At 42.6% G+C, this 15313-nt stretch overlaps 1 protein-coding gene across 2 annotated transcripts in view; it reads right to left on the reverse strand.

Annotated features, from left to right (window-relative positions):
• The window catches only part of LOC119436841 (gamma-aminobutyric acid type B receptor subunit 1), an 89340-nt gene extending 74948 nt beyond the window's left edge, over window positions 1-14392 (reverse strand). Inside the window, exons 1-6 of one of the 2 annotated variants that reach the window (XR_007464778.1) lie at window positions 13539-14392; window positions 13018-13152; window positions 9422-9592; window positions 8417-8518; window positions 8251-8316; window positions 3545-3736 (exon numbers count right to left, since the gene is read on the reverse strand). Coding sequence is in view for 1 of the 2 variants with exons in the window: in XM_037703829.2 (XP_037559757.1) it covers window positions 3545-3736; window positions 8251-8316; window positions 8417-8518; window positions 9422-9592; window positions 13018-13152; window positions 13539-13823 (951 nt within the window). In the remaining variant the exon portion in view is untranslated. The remainder of the gene's footprint in view (window positions 1-3544; window positions 3737-8250; window positions 8317-8416; window positions 8519-9421; window positions 9593-13017; window positions 13153-13538) is intronic. The other variant, XM_037703829.2, reaches the window with a different exon arrangement.
• Between the last annotated feature and the right edge of the window lie 921 nt (window positions 14393-15313).

The raw sequence follows: 15313 nt of genomic DNA on the forward strand, positions 1-15313 counted from the left end.
AAGCAGTCCCATTAGCTAGCGTGGTAGAAGGGTCCCAGTGGTTTTTCTGACTAACATGCTCGTACATGTAGTGTCCATGCATAGCACTTCTTAGAATGTAGGAAGGCAACCCTGGTAGACAGCAGGGGCTTCCAAGATGGCTGCGATGTAGCACAAATAAACCTGTGTGCATCCCCGAAACAATCGGTCGTAATCAGTCGTATCACTCCAACTACGACACATTACAGTACATACTGAGCCAGTCATCAACGTCGAGACAATTCTGGCCGGAGAATGTGCCAGGATTGCGGCGTTGAAGAAGCGCGACATATGTGGTGGCTGAGTTGTGTTGCCGGTGCTGACAAAGTATCAACGGGAACCATGGCTGAAAACTGGACAGCACAGCTGCTGTGGAGCTCCGTGGTGAGGCACGGGAAACGTCCACCTCCACCAAAATGTTGCGCGAATGAAGCACTACTTACACAGAAAACTGTACATGATATATTTTCACAGCATATTGCAATGCTAGGCAGGCTAACTAATAGCTTGCGTGCGAGTCTCTTCTTCGTCGTCGTCTAGACAGCTGTGTTCCGACCTTTCTCAATGGACATACGTATCAATATGGTTATTATGAGCTTAGTTTCACAACCACAAAAAGCAATTGAGGATACATATACATTGGTGCTGAAGAGTTCTTGGCTTGACTCAATTCCACAAATTTCAGCAATTCCTTTTTTAATGAATTTAGAAACAGCGTTCCTTTTAGACCAACATGAAAATTTCAAAAATTCTATCTTAATTTCTCACTACTATTCATTTTTACTTATGCAGCCATATGAATTAAACATTAAATATTTACATGTTGAGCTTCTTCAATGAACGTGCGTATCAATACGATTATTATGAGCTTAGTTTCACAACCACAACAAGCACTTTAGGATACATATACAGCGGTGCCGAAAAGTTCTTGGCTTGACCCAATTCGACAAATTTCAGCAATGCCTTTTTTAATGAATTTAGAAACAGCGTTCCTTTTAGAGCAACATGAAAATTTTCAAAATTCTATCTTAATTTGTCACTACTAATCATTTTGACTTATGCAGCCATATGAATTAAACATTGAATATTTATATGTTAGGCTCCAGGCTATCATGAATTAAACTTTCTAGAAAAGGTTACAACAGATATTCTTCACTGCACGGTGGAAGCAGTGAATGATGGAAGCACTGCACGGTAGCAGCATTAAAGAACAACTGCAACGAAATTTCACTTTGGATAAATTGGTTATAAATGAGTAGTACATACTACTGAAGCAAATGTGGCAAAGTTGCAGAGCTCATATAATTTTTTTTACGAAAAGCCTTTAAATAGCACCTTTGCAGACGACATGGACACCTGGTGGTGAGCAAATGTGAGACAAATCTCAGCACATCACCTCTGTGATTTTCTGTGCACCGCCGATGCCACTTCATCTCGGAGGTCATGCCAAGCAGCTGCAACGGTTCTCACTGTTCTAGGTTCTGCGTTATTTCCGGTGAATGGTAATGGTCGTGTTCTTATTTCTTTATTGTTTCCCAGTCTCATTAAAAAGAAAATCATTTGGGGGATCTGGCATCTCAAAACTGCACAGTGGCTTATGACGGATGCTGTAGTGGAGGGCTCTGGAATAATTTTGACCACCTGGGTTTCTTTAATGTGCACCCAATGCATAGTATGCAAGAATTTTTGCATTCAGCCCAGCTGGGATCGAACCTGCAACCGTATGCTTATCAGTGCAACGCCACAACTACTAAGCAGTTTCGGTATTAAAATGTATATTTTTACGAGATTTTCATAATGCATCCACTTGTATCTTTTATGTAAAATATCGCATAGACACTGCTATATGTATATCCACACTATCTGAAACTAAGTTTTTTGTGCAGTCACCTGCTGTGGTATCTCAGTGGCTATGGCACTGCACTGCTGGGCTCGAGGTCGCTGACTCATTAAGGCTGCAGCGGCCGCATTTTGATGGGGAGGAAGTGCAAAAATGCTCACGTACTTAGAATTAGGCACACATTAAAGAAACCCAGGTGGTCAAAATTTATTTGGGGTCCCCACGACGGCATGCCTCATAATCAGATGGTGGTTTTGGCATGTAAAGCCCAAGATTTTGTTTTTTATGTGGTCCAAAATTTTCCTTGCAGCTGGCCTTTAACCCTTTCAGTGTCAGGTTTTTTCGGAGGTGATGTGGCCCCCAGCATAGGGTTCTTTTCACACATATTAAAAAACAAACAACGATTTATTTTTGTTTGTGCAGAAATGAAAAATATGGCACAGATAATGGCAAATGCTCTCCTGAAGTGGTCCTCACATTTCTATCTAACAAAAGGAATGTCAAAGGTAACAAGGTGGGACAGAAACACACCAATACGTCAGTGATGCTAAAAGGGTTAAGGGACAAATGCTTGTCACCAAGAACTATCAAGCAATGACATGCAAAATTTAAATGGGGAGGAATCCAGTCTAAAGATATAGCATAGGCTGAAATGCCTTCAACCGCATCAGCCCCAAAAGGTATTGATTCCATTCATGCAATGATCTTGGCCGTCTCCACCCCTAGAAAGGACTAACTGCTGGGCAAGTTTGGTCTGACATGTTGACCGGAAAACTAAGCGTGAATAAATTACACAAAGACACATCTGAAATGTCCTCATCTGTTTCATGTGTCTTGTGCAATTTATTGCCCTATGTTTTCCAGTCAACATCCCCCTTCAAACCTTAACTAAATTATTTGTTCAGGCAAAAGCATACACAGAAAATATGTTGGCTTAATGTTTAGAACAGTTTGGGATACAGGAGCTTACAGCCAAATGAAGATTCAAATTATTAAACACAGACAAAATGCAGCAGTTTGAACAGATCAAAGTGAATTTTAAAAAACATCTAACAGCCTGATCTAACAGTCAAACGTTACGTAGCAGTTTATCACTCTGGATGAAAGACAATTACGGCATGTTAGTAAAAAGAAAGAAAGAACGGAAAAGCACCAATCAGAGCTATGGCAGCAGTCTGGCTCTCTACTGCCCAAGAAAGCCATGGTCAACCAGAAAGAACACAGCCAGTTATTTTCTTTCTTTACAAATGTCACATAGTGAATGCAGATTACTTCAAAATCTTGCTGTAGGATAAAGGAAGTCCCAGAGAAGTTTTTTTGCTCTGCAGGAAAATGTGCTGACACAGAAAGGCTGCCAAGGTAATGGCTGCTGTGAAGAAACTGAGTACATCGACCGTTTGTGTTATTAGATCTTGCTCTTTCTGACAATTTTCTCCTTCCGAACCGAAAAAATAACTAAAAACATTTCTTTTAACTTTGAAGGAGAAGCTACAAGAAAGCAGTACCTGACGATAGGAATTTACAATTTTAAAAAATTTACACAGTCTTCAGAAACAATATGCTACTTCATTTTACTTAGTTAAGTACAACTAGTGAAGCTTAAAAGCTCTAAGCCATTATCTTCTTAGTCAGGCTGAGAATTTTCCAACAACCCAGGCATGTAACGTTAGTTAATAATAAACATACCATTCCCGAGATGGTCTCCTGGTTTCCTTGATTGAGCATAAGAGCTTCAGTGGTGAAGTGCCCTTCCAGGGCCTCTTTCATCTGCTCTGTAGTGCAGTTGTGGCCTTTGTCTTGCACTGTGTACCAACCGTCCTCATACCATCCAATTAGAAGCCACACATACTGCTTGCCAAACACATTCTGTTTATATGCCTGCACACCAAAACAGATCATAAAGAGTTACTCAATAACTCCTATACTAAATGACAACAAATTATTTGCACAACCCATCAAACAAGCTTCCATACAAAAACTGTCCCATTATTTGCGTCATTCTGATGAAAATGTCACTCATAGAAAAGCGTTAAAAAATCTCGTCAGACATTTGTTGCTTACGATAAGACGAAACAGTGCTGAACAACAGGACGAAGGGAGAGCACAGACACGGGCGCTCCATTCGCCTGTTGTTCAGCGCTGTTTCGTCTTCTCGTAATCATGAACCAACCAGCCCAAATGCGTGTCCTTCTACAGTTCATTTGTTACTTGGCCAGCTTATGCAGCTAAGCACAGTTGGTCACATGCTTGTTCAATAAGTTGTTACAACAGAATCGCAGAGATGTTTCCAAATACACAAGTGTAACAAAAACAGAAACAATAATACCTCAAAACAATGAAATAGGTTATGCCCTAACCAATGCATTAACCCCCACCTAACACAATGCACTACCCCATCAGCCCCCCCCCCCCCCTCCACATACACACACACCCCTCCTCCCCCAATAAAAAAATGTGAAAAACAGATATGACTGACACCGAATGACCTTATCTAATTTCATTCCAATTTGACGATAATAGACACTCCAATTCTTTTTCTCATAAGGAGCATTCTTTCATGTATACTGAATTTCCACAGCCTCTAAATTAAGCTTGGTCAAAAACCTTGCTTGCCGATCCCATTGCATCTTTACAGGACCGGCATGCAGTCGCAACTGCTGAATGGCTTTCTTTTATGTTTTGCAATGTTATGGCATTCCATCAGCCAGCTGTCTGGGCATCCACCACGTGAAATAGAAACCTTCCACACCACTGCAGCAATGCGTACAGTTGAGCTGGTTGATTTGTTGAAGAGTGAACAGTATGAAGACAGGATAGGTGAAAACAGTAAGCAGGGTACCTTGTTTATTGTCTTTCTGGTCTGCTGACATCAGGTTGTTTGCTATATTTCTACACTCTTAAGCACTAAGCAGATGCCAGTGCTTGATTGAGCAGCTTTGCTGTTTTACCCTTCTGTAAGCTTCCTCTGCACAGTTTCACCAGCTTATCAAGTGTGGCCAAGTTTACAAGAATATTTACCTGTTGAGCAACATTACATTTCCTTAGCTTACACAAAATTTTGTGAATGTATGAGACGATACTCCTTTTTCGATTTTCTTTGCTTTCCTTGACGAAGAAGGTGGCCGCAAGCAGCACTTTTTCTTCCTTTTTTTTTTGTCTTTCTAAGAATGCTCTTTGTAACAAAGAAAAAAAAGTGCAGTTCATACACCCTATGGATACTATACCCCATCTCAGAAGTTGTTTGCAGCACTGCCGAAGGTACGAGGTGCAAACGAGGTAATAACCTTACACAGTGGAATATAGCTCCAGGCTTAACTGCCCAATTATTGGTGGGACTAGAGAGTTGTATTTTTGCTTGGTACATGACACGTTACAGCGATATATGACATGTTAGGGCCTCTGTGTATGCATGTTGTATACCGCGAATTACTGTGGTGTTGAGCAGATGACGCAGCACAAATGAACATATCTGGAGAGACATTCGGCTTTCCTATTGGCTAAGGAGTTCTGCAGCTTCCACAGTGCCGCAAACGACTTGGGATATGGGGCGCGATCTTGTACGCGTTCCAAAATGGAACGGAGGCGTTCCGTTCCATCGAGCCTCACACGATTGGTCAATTTCAACCGCGATGTTCAAATTGACCAATCGTGTGCGGCTCGATGAAACGGAACGCCTCCGTTCCATTTTGGAACGCGTACAAGATCGCGCCCATGGAGTATAGGCATGTTTTGAGAGGATTGGCCAAACAGAGGTTTGCTACTGCTCTTTGTAGCAGTGTGCAGTGAGAAGACCAATGAAGCAAAAAAAGGGTTGTTAGCTCACAATTCGTACGTCCAACAAGCAGCCATGGTTATAGGAAGAAGAGAGTCTAAAGCGTCAACCATAAGGTGCATATTTGCAATGCCTCTTCATCATGCATAAACTGGTTTTGGTGCATTCTTTCCATAGCAACACGATAAAGACATTGCTATTAGGGATGAAATGTGTACCATTATTTAATCCTTGTTGCTAAGTGAGTACCCACATCAAGCATTCTTCGGCTGAATTTGCAGCAGTGGATTCACTGCATAGTGTCAACACCCCAACATCAGGGGACACTATGCCAAAAATACATAAGAAATACGTTCCATGTGGTTGCCATTTTACGTCAGGAAACCCGTAACAGAGCTTTATGGTATTACGATCGTGTTTGAAGTAATGAAGCTGTGTTTTTTGAAGTGAAACAACATTCGAAGTGCCCAGGCTTTATTTGAATGTGCTGTTCAAGCTGCCTAGAGGATTTCTAGAGTAGTATGTGTGGCTTCCCTGAGCAAATGAAGAACTGCTTTTTGGGACTGCACAAATTTTCTCTGATGACCACGTCTCTCAAACCTTTTGCCCTTTCACTCTGCCTAATCCAACTTGACAAAAAGAAGAGTAGCAAAACTTCATCTGACAAATTTTCTATGAAAAATTATATTCATTTCATAGGGAAAAGAAAACTTAAATACATATTGTTACCAAGCTACATTTCATGAGACGGGGGAAAACTGCAGTACATTTCTATGCCACAAAAAAAAAAAAAAAAAATTGTGAACATAGTGCGCAGCTACAGCTTCAGTGATTGGATCAAGACTTCAAAATGGCAGAATTCATGAACATAGTGGAATTTGACAAGTGTCCAGAATAGAGCTGTAGGAGCTGTGGTAGCTTTGTGCCTGCTCCACAAGTTCATCAGATTGCCACTGTCTGCAAGGTATATAGAAAATCCGGTATTTGAAATACCATAGATGCAGAAGACAAAAATATTGTTCAATAGCCTGGCAAGGGAACAAGAATTCAGGATCACCAGTCAGCCTCTAGAGTCTGTAAAGGAGTACATTTATCTAGGTCAATTAGTCACAGGGGACCCTGATCATGAGAAAGAAATTTACAGAAGAATAAAATTAGGTTGGAGTGCATATGGCAGGCATTGCCAAATCCTGACTAGGAGCTTATCACTGTCATTGAAAAGAAAAGTGTACAATCATTGCATTCTACAGGTGCTAACATATGAAGCATAAACTTGGAGGTTAACAAACAAGCTCGAGAACAAGTTAAGGACTGCAGGAAGTGTGATGGAACGAAAAATGTTAGGCCTAACGTTGAGACACAGGAAGGGAGCAGTGTGGATCAGAGAGCAAACTGGGGTAGCCGATATTCTAGTTGACATTAAATGGAAGAAATGGAGCTGGGCAGGCCATGTAATGCGTATGATGGATAACTGGAGGACCATTAGAGTTACAGAATGGATACCAAGAGAAGGGAAGCGCAGTCGAGGACAGCAGAAAACTAGGTGGGGTGATATACTTATGATGTAATTATCCCTGTTTTTGTATTGAATAAACTGAAACTGAAACTGAAGTTAGGAAATTTGCAGGCGCAAGTTGGAATCAGCTAGCGCAAGACAGGCGTAATTGGAGACCACAGGGAGAGGCCTTCGTCCTGCAGTGGACATAAATATAGGCTGATGATGATGATGATGATGAGATGGCACCGAAGATGTGATGCTCTGGGGCTGTTGATAATGATAAGGAGGCCTCTGACCGCAGCCGTGGCCTAGTGGTAGAACGCCCGCCTCGGCTGCGGGAGGCTGTGGGTTCGATTCCCACCGCCGCCGGGCACCCACTGGTTCAAAAGGGTACAAGTGTACCCCGGCCTGGCGTTCGGCTTCCTTCAGGGGTGATACGCTTGGGAAAGGAGCCTGCGCCCTGAATTCCCGTCGAAACCAACGTGAGCACGGAAAAAAAGTTGTGTCTGGGCCGCTCCCAAAAGTGGTGTTTGACCTCAACCCGAAGGTGCCCCCACCTCAATAGGTGCTTGGGGCGCCACATGGGAAATGACCGCCATGGGAGCGGCCCAGACACCACTTGTTTTCCGTGCTCACGTTGGTTTCGACGGGAATTCAGGGCGCAGGCTCCTTTCCCAAGCGTATCACCCCTGAAGGAAGCCGAACGCCAGGCCGGGGTACACTTGTACCCTTTTGAACCAGTGGGTGCCCGGCGGCAGTGGGAATCGAACCCACAGCCTCCCGCAGCCGAGGCGGGCGTTCTACCACTAGGCCACGGCTGCGGTATCCGACGAGCAATATCCGATCCACTGTAGCTCGGATGCAATAAATTTTCTTTTTCCAAGTAAGCACAAATCGCCATTACGATCCCCTGCCATGAAAACCATTGGGTGGAATGACAAGGGCATTGCATTTTTTATTACTGGCTCTGAAAATCAGGCGCATGTTACAAGTGAGAGCACGTTAGAAATGAGTCAATACAGTACATTTTAAGAATTGCAAGCAAGCACAATGTCAAAGATGAAAATGTAGGTCAAAATAAAACTAAACAAAGTGCACTACTAGGTACACAGTCGCACATACCTCACAGAATACTCGTCTGGCTGCAGCAACATAAAACATGCCAACAATGATCCGTGCATCTTGCCTCTGTAGACAGAAATGTAAAGGAAACACTTCTTTATCACATACACACTACAAAAAGTACAGGAACAAGCAACTTCTGAAGCAGCAAAAGCACAAGACTCACCACAAGATTCTTGACTGCATCAGTGGGATCCGTTAGAAAGCTTTGCCTGGTAACAATTTCAATGTGTGCTTCTTTACAACGTGCTTCTAAGTCTTCACCTGTCTGCAAAAGTGAAACAAGTAGATCTGGAAGCCCACAAACATACAGAACCTGCTAGTAAAACACCAAGTACTACGTGAAACAAGTGGCTGGCCAGGAAATAAAATATGACACAAAATAAATAAATTGTGGAGTTTAATGTTCCCAAACTGCACAGTGGGTTATGAGGGACACCGTAGTGGAGGGCACTGGATTAATTTTGACCACCTGGGGTTCTTTAATGTGCATTTAAATCAAGTACATTAGCATTTTTTACATTCAGCCCCCATCTAAATGCGGCTGCCACAGCCAGGAATCAAACCCGCGACCTTGTTCTCAGCAGCAGAACTCCATAGCCACTGAGTCATTGCTGTGGATCAATTCAAATAAGAAATAGAATATATCAATCATTCCTGGTATAGAAATAATAACAAAAACTTGCTTTTTAAAAGGCCTACAATGTGTTGCCAATTAATAGATTCAATAAAAGTACTGTCTTGCCACAAATATTTGTGTGCAAAGGTGCGGTGACTGCACTGACCGCTTAAAAACTATTTAGAATTGCGTACTGAAACAAGCACTATCAACACTATTTAAAAGGTGGCCTACGAGCATATTGAAATTAAAACATGTTAAAAAAATTTTTGAAGTGAAACTACTGAAGCTCTGAGCCATAATCCCATGTACAGATGATAGACTGAATATTAATGCAGGATGCAATTTCACAAACTTGAAAAGGACAGACCAGCCCACTATTCAGATTTTTTCGCCATGCACAATAGTGAGGAAATAAAGATCAGCATGGCTAAAAGCTCTGCCCAAAGAAAAAAAAAAAGCGGAGAAGGGGAGCAAGTTTGCATTGTACATTTAGTCACTTCAATCTAACTTCATACTGCCTTTTAAAAAATACAGAGCAATACTACTTACGGATATAAAAACTTCTTCAGCTTCTTGAATGATGGCGATTCTTGACCACGAGAACTTCTGAAACAACTTTATGCGAGTAGGATTGTGAATGGTAGCTGATGGATGCGTCCTGAAGAAAGTTGGAAAACGTTTTCTATTGGAGAGTGCAGGTGAGCTAGATCCATACGATATCTGCAAAGAGAAAGTTGGCAATGCAATCCCAAGTCATTGTAACAAATTAACCCATACAATATCTGCAAATAAACCTGGCCACACAAATGCCAATTCATAACAAATTGCCAGCACGAGTGCAAAATACAAGGACACAGAAGTACGCCAAGTCATCTTGTAGGAGATGCCACATTTTGAACAGCGCCGAATAAACATTCCTGAAGCACAGCATAAACTGCATCTGTATATTGCACTGAATGGCTGACAGTTAAGTCTGTCCTGATGGACTAAACAATTTTACTCAAAAGTTCAAAAACTATCGAAACTATTATGCTTAAAGTTCAAAGCCATTGCTGACAATTCTTATCAATTTTTAGGAGCCCTCCACTTAGGAAAATCTTGATACAAAGAGAAACAACCCCATGAACATAAGAAGTATCATATTTAGGCTTTCAGGACTTACCACATTTAAATATAAAACACAGAGAAGTATCCGCAAGGGGAAAAAATATCTAAAAACAAACACTTCACTAGTTTCTGGACACCTTAGACCTTCAAACACTTTTTTCTCAATGTGGGTGTTTGCAACGCTATCACAGCCACTGTCCATCTCAGAAAAAGAAAGCAATGAACTGCTCATATAATATGAGCGCAGTGACAAAGTGCTTGAAGAAACTACTTTATAACAGTATGAATATGAGTAGTCGGAAAAACACCTTGTTAAAACGTTGGCTCCAGTGACATTCCTTGCTTAACCACTGTTAGTCACTTCAAGCCTCCATCTTCCTGTTAACTTCTGTCTTGTTTGGATTAATAACTATGTGGGACACCAAAATATTTTTGCATCTAAGAAGCTTGCAGTAGTGTCCATTTTGTTCACCACAATAACCCATTTACTTTCCATCCTAAATTAGAATAGCCCATTAGGGAGCTTGTGTCATTATGAATCCTTCCCATATGAAGACTGAGCAACAGCTGGCTCTAATTTCATCAGAAGATATTTTTAGAAGTTTGCAATTGCAGTGAATTTTGCTGCTTCACCTATTATATCACCTATTCCTGTCTTTGCTGAAAGCACTTGTGCTCATGGTTCACTCCTGCACTCAATACTTTGGTGACAGTAAAAAGTGCACAAGAAGAGTGTTACCATAATTTAAATGTGTTGGGGTCCACCAAAGGCACCATGAAAATGCGCAGAAGTTCGGTGGGTTTCACTCAAGCTGTTTGGGTTGTTTCACCAAACACAATTTTCAAAAGTGAGAACCAATGTGGGTGCTGAATTTTCCATTTACCAAAAATGAGAATTCATCCATTTCCGATCAGTGATTTCTTTGTGCTTTTCGTGTATTATTGCTTACACTTGCTAATAGAATGGCGGCATTTTTCGCTAAAAATTTAGAAAAGGTATAGCATTCAAAATAATTGCTTCCCTTTTTGTGTGCATTCCAGGTTGTGCTGCTGTTTATCCCATAAAAATTTGCAACAAGCAATGTTCAGGCAAAGTGTTATTATCCTCTTAACAGCAGCCTTCTGCAGCTTGTGGGGCAAGTTATAAGCAAATAGTATGGGACCCACACACTGCCACTAACCGTCATAAATTGGACAGAGTTCAATGACTGGCTTCTAGATTTATATTTAATAAATATCAGCGTGTGTACTCTCCTACTGAACTATGCAGTCGTGCAAACCTTCCCGCGCTAGAATTAAGGACGAAGTTTGACCGATTAAAATTCTTGTTTTTAATTATTCATAACCAGGTTAAAATAAATTTATCGGAATACTGCGTAATTTCGCCGAATCAACGCTTCAGACCTTCAGACACAGGCACAGCTTATACATACAGCCGCCAGTTACACGAAATGATACATTCAAGTATAGCTTTTTTCCCAGGGTGATTAAGGAATGGAATGAATTACCAAATTCAGTTGTCACATCTTCCTCCGTCAGTGATTTTACTGCTGGTCTAGAGAATGTCATCTTCTCTGGTATGAATGCGTCTTAGCATGTATTTTTGTTTCTGGTGCGCATAAAAACAATGTATTTTGTCTTTGTTCACTGCATGTCACTTTTTATAGATATTGCCATATTATACTGCCTTGTAATTTTTTTATTTTTTGCTTGAGATGTAGCAGAATTTTGTATCTTTTCTTCTATTTTTTTCCACTCCTGTAAAGGCCCTTAATTGGGTTGACAGTATAAATAACAACAACAAATTGTGCTCCTATGTAAAAGACTCAATGTACAGCAAGTGCATTATATTGCCATCAATCAAATTGACATTGCACTGCACTCAGGAAGGATCAAACCCCAAACTGTTTGTTTCCGTGACAAATGCTAAATCACCCAAGCCACACCCCACATTAAAGGGAACATACTCTAGCAGTAAGGGCTATGTTGGGTTTGGTGCATGCACACAATGGGCGGCAATGAGGCCAGTGCCTGATGGCCTTCTGTCGCCACAGTGCGCCACAAATTTTGCTGCAGCATTTAGAGAGCAAGGCAAAAGATAGTATATGCATGCAGTGTGGTTGGAAAGAAAAATAACTATCCAAACTGAATGAACAGAAACAGATATTCAAACTAGCAAAAGTGCACAGCACACAAGAAGTACACTGCAGTGTTTCATCCTTGAGCTCTTTGTTTGCTTTTACTCGTTTAAACAGTTGAACATGAACCAACTATGCCAGCCTTCAAGGCTTCTACAAGGAAAAGGAGATCTTGCCTATCTATCATAAGAATGTGATACACGATGCTTTAAGCACAATTTGGTCAAAGTGTAGGGGAAATACAGAATGTAGAGATAACGAAAGCAGTTTTCCTTACTGATAAAAGAACCTAAACAAAACTAAACAACACAATATACTGACCTTGAGAACTTGGCCATTGGAAAAAAGAAAAGGGGGGGGGGGGGGGGACTTAATATTTTTACTTCAACTAATACCTAGAAAAAAAAAAGCAATTTCTTTGTCACCAGCAACTAGTTGGACTTGTTCATGCCGAGGTAAATGATGCACTGAAAATGTGAAGCACAGAGGGCAAGGGTGGTCAGCTGCATCTCGCACATATTGACCAACCTCACACCGTTCAACAATTGAAACACAACACTAAAATGCAGATATTTAGAAATATCTTTCATCATTGTTTGACAGAATTTTCCAAATAATGATTAGTTCCTATTTCACAAGCGGTGGACACTAGCAAAAATAAAATGATGCAGCAACATGTTTTTTACAACTTGTGCTATAATAAAAGTGCCTAAAAATGACATGAGAAGTGTTACCACATGGAACGAGTTGCATACACTCTGCTCTCAAATTAGATATATTTACAAACATGCTTTGAGCTGTGAGCAACCACTGGCGCAGTCAAATCTGTGATGTTTTCAGCTTTCTGTTCAGTTTCGAGCTGTCTAAGCACTATATGATGGGCACAACAAAAGCACTTACAACGACCAAGTTCCACATTTTAGCAGCTTCTGCTACCGTAGAGCAGACAATACTGCAACCTCCAAGCAGCATCAATTTCTGCGGCTCATTGTAGAGCAGGTCATACATGACTGTCGCAGCTAGGCCGGGATTGCACTGCAAATGAGAGCAGCAAAATGAGGAAGTTGTTTTTTTAAGGTAACGATGTCTCCATGAAAACAACGAGCGGACAGCCACATTTACAGCACAGATTATAATGCTCGGCACAAACACTACACTCGCAAGACCGTGGCGAACAAACACTGCACTCGCTAGACAACACTTCACCATACTATACACATGATGTTGTGTGAATAAGCCACGCAAGGGACGTGGTCGGCGCGACAGCTAGCTGAACGATTATAAATGCACCATTTGGCAAATCAAATTTCACTGTAAATTAAACATCTGCCAAAAGAGCAGCATTGTTTGAAATGTCAAAGGTCGCCCGGCTGCGCGGTGTGTTTCGATGTCTCGTCAAATGTATGTCAAGGACGACGCACCTGGCTGTCCCTCCAGTCAATTTCGAGTTTGTAGCCAATCAAGAGATCCGATCGCTTGTTCACGTCTTCCAGTGCCATCAGCGCCGCTGGAAGACATCCTTGACCGCCAAGCCAGCCACCATGGCCCTTCATGGGGAACACTGCAGCTATGTACAGACTCTTCAGCTTTTGCACTCCTATCTCGGCTTTTTCGTTCGGTTGCAAGGGGCTCGCGTATTGCAACATCGCGGCCAAACACAGCAGCACGGCCAGTAAAAGGGCAGAAGTTCCATCCATCGCGTTCATTCCTACGGTTGCCTCTCTTAGCGTATCGATCGCCGCGCAGGGCTATCGCTCGGTGCTGTTCAATGCCGCTGCCGCAAACTGGGTGAGTGGATCACCGAGGCCGCGCTCGTGAGCGTCCCTGCCGCTGACCGGGGTCGCCTCGCACTGCATCCACACGATCGAGACCACGGCATTGGCTAGACGCAATTAGCGACGACGAAAACAACTTGCTGCCACTGCCGACGTATAGGCACAACAAGCAAAACAAGCACACTTGTCGGATGACGCCACCACGCACCCCCGCCACTGCCCCCACCCCCACCACATAACGCGCGCGCGCGAGCGGAGCACCAGCCACCCGTCCGAGCGCGGCGAGAGGCGAGAGCCCGAGCAAGAGAGTGAGGACGTGAGGTGTAAGCGGGTGGGGGGGGAGGGGAAGGAAGGGGCCGTTGCTGGGCAACCGTCGTTTCCTGATGCGCAAGATGGGTTGTTTTATCACCCTTCAAAAAAATGTGACTTATACAAAAAGAAGTGGTTGATATTTTTTTTTTTTTTTCCACAGAGGCGAATGAGGCTCATCCGATCTACTGACCGATTTTACCCTGTCGCCGACTTGGTGACGCTGCTAGGACGCTGCTGCCTTCGTACAAAGTAGAGTGTACTCTAGTATAAAGGCATATGGCATGAACTCGGGTGCGACCTTATGAACTCTATGGGTGCGACTGTTTTCACAACAAATCCGTGCAGAGGCGGGGCCTCACCTCGATGACGTCTCACCATTTTCTTTATTTTTTCCTCTCTGTTTGGCGGCGCGGTCGGTGTCCGGCGCCTCAGCACTGTAGCCTCAATTCGGATCAGCTCATTCCACGTGAGCGAGAAGTTGGCGCGCGTATCCACGACCTCCTTTGTAAGAGGAGGTCATGCGCGTATCATATTCGCGGCGTGCGTTGTTTTGTTTCGCTTGTGAAAGCGCGGGATGCTACGATGAGTGAGCCTCCTGACCGACAGAAGGTGATCGAAAAGTACCTCCAAGGGTTACATCATCATTAAGACGGCTACTCCCATGGCTACGTGAAGTCAGACGATGAGCTTAAGCTTTTTGAGAGGTCCTTGGCTTCCGTCAACGAGAGGACGTATGCTGTGCGGACATCAAGAGACAAGAACAAGCTGTCTAAATGTAAGGATACAGTGGCTAGAATAGGCACTATATAGTAAGGATGTATCGACTGCTTCTTAATGTTCCGCTCTGCGCGTAGATTTATCAGTGAAAAACGCAGTAGTAATTTTAACCAGGGACTCAACCCGGCAGAACGACTTGTTTTCAGTTGTGGTTAGTGGCAACACTAGACAATTGATTTATCCTGGTTCGCCTTTTTGAAGATCGGGTTATCATTGTTCTGGTTAACGGTTCAGAGTTCAGAGTTAGCGCATGCCAATGCTCAATTGGTGACTTTAAAAATGTGTTTTTTTTTTTCAATTCTGCCTCCTGGGCTCTGACATAATGCCTTCAA

This window comes from Dermacentor silvarum, chromosome 1, assembly GCF_013339745.2.
Source record: "Dermacentor silvarum isolate Dsil-2018 chromosome 1, BIME_Dsil_1.4, whole genome shotgun sequence".
NCBI classification, from domain to species: Eukaryota; Metazoa; Arthropoda; class Arachnida; order Ixodida; family Ixodidae; genus Dermacentor; species Dermacentor silvarum.